The 1,976-nt window shown below is 42.3% G+C and overlaps 1 protein-coding gene across 2 annotated transcripts in view; it reads left to right on the top strand.

Moving 5' to 3' along the window:
• The window catches only part of Cfap70 (cilia and flagella associated protein 70), a 58,587-nt gene that overhangs the window by 35,558 nt on the left and 21,053 nt on the right, over nt 1-1,976 (top strand). For both annotated transcript variants that reach the window (XM_013353956.2, XM_026789543.1), the window contains one exon: nt 806-937. In XM_013353956.2, coding sequence (XP_013209410.1) covers nt 806-937 — 132 coding nt within the window. The remainder of the gene's footprint in view (nt 1-805; nt 938-1,976) is intronic.

Raw genomic sequence — 1,976 nt, 5'->3', positions numbered from 1 at the left:
TCTGTACCTGTTCAGTAGTTTCAGCCTCGGGAGCCCCTTCTGCAGTACCTGTTCAGTAGTTTCTGCTCTGGCTCTGCTCGGATGAGTCCTCTGGGGGAAAATGTTGAGTATTTATTCCAAGTGAGAGCTCGTAAGCCCTCCTCTTCACTCGAGGCTGGCCTTGAGACCAGACACCACCCTCTGCCCGCTAGAAGAAATTATGTTCTTGACACTAATTCTACATTTAAGTCTCCTTGATGGCAGAATTAAGAATTGAGAGCTGGTGCTGCACACCTGTAATCCTAGTTCTCAGGAAGTGAATCAAAACAAACAAAAAACTAAAAGCTTTTTAAAAAAAATCTAAAAGTCTTTCAAAATAGTTTATTAAATAATAGTGGCTATTATTCATTCTAGAGCATTTTTTAGTTTGGGAGATGGGTTATTTTTGATCAACAAGAGATAATAAATATCACATGGGGTTATTATTAGTATTAATATGATGAAGGTGTTCAATATATAACCTGACTTAAGGGGGAAAACAGTAACTGCCAGACTGTACTATAATGCTGTGCTTGTGTATTATTATCCCCACCATCTGAGATCTGAGATCCCCGTAGGTACTCAGAACTTTGGATAAGGAGCTGAAGCAACGGCTCAGCAATTAAGAACGCTGACTTCTCTTCTAGAGGACTCACATTTGGTTCCCAGCACCCACATGGAAGCTCACAGGCGTCTGTAACTCTAGTCTCAGGGAATCTGATGCCATCTTCTGGCCTCTATGGGCATCATCAGAATGTTATCAGAAGGGAATGTGTGTGTCTTGCAGCATGCGGTGGTAAAGATTGTGAGAGAGAAATACTTGAAGACAACAGCATTTGAAAGCCAGGAGGAACTGCAGACATTTATCAGTGAGCTTTATGTGTTCTTGGTAGATCAAATGCATGTGGCCTTAAACCAGGTAGGTGTTTACAGCTCGGATCCTGCTCCCCTTGGAGAAGAGCAGGGCTTCTTTTGAAACACTGCTCTCTTCTTGGTTTATTTCTTTCCTTTAGTGTGCAGATGCTGATGAGATAGTCTGTTCTGCACAAGGTCCTGGCCATGCCTGCTCTTCAGTTCCCCAGAAAAACTTGTTCTCTAGATTTCAAAAATGTTACATTGGGCTGGAGAGATAGCTTAGCAGTTAGGAATATCAGTGCTCTTCCAGAGGACACAAATTAATTCCTGGCACCCATATGGTGGCTCACAACTCTAAGTCTAATGCCCAGGCTTCTGAACCCTCAGCTAGCCTCGGACACAGACATGCAGGCACCAAAATAAGCATGTACCTAAATAAAATAAAAGATTTTTTTTAATGTGGCAGAATTGTTAAATAAAAGCTATGGAAATTGTGAAACAAAAATTATTTTATTAATGTGCACAAGTCTCAGTTTTCTCAGGATGATAAAAATAAGGGAAAACTGTGTCTAGGTATCTTAAAAGTTGTGTTGCTGTGAAGATGACGGTAGCAATTAAAATGCACATTTAAATTTTTTAATACATTTTATTTATTTTGTATGTGTATTGTCATGTTGTGCACATGTGGAGATTCCTTCTGCCATTGTGTGGGTCTCAGGGACCGAACTCGGGTCATTAGAATTAGCAGCAGCCTCCTTTACCCACTGTGCCTCTTGAAGCTCAGGACATCCATTTTAGTGGCTGATGATCCTTTCTTCCTACTTGTCTGCTTGTGCTGGATTTGGACAGTTGGCTTCTTGCCGGCTTTTATGCCTTCCTGCGTGTAGTCAGTTGTTACTTGATGTGAACAGTGACAAAATCAAATCTTATCATGGCAGGGAGTCTCTGGCCAGCCGGCCCACTTCACAGTCTCTGTCCGCTTTTCTCTTTCTTCACTGGTTTTCTGTCCTGCCACCCAGCCTTTCCCTCCACACGCTTCAGTCTTCCTGGGATAGGTAGGCAGGAGAGTACAGTCGTATAGGACTGAAAGGACAGTCCTGCAC

This window comes from Microtus ochrogaster, unplaced genomic scaffold (genome assembly GCF_000317375.1).
Source record: "Microtus ochrogaster isolate Prairie Vole_2 unplaced genomic scaffold, MicOch1.0 UNK21, whole genome shotgun sequence".
Classification (NCBI taxonomy): Eukaryota; Metazoa; Chordata; class Mammalia; order Rodentia; family Cricetidae; genus Microtus; species Microtus ochrogaster.
Note: the sequence above shows the minus strand (reverse complement) of the source record. Positions and strands in the feature narration are given on the sequence as shown.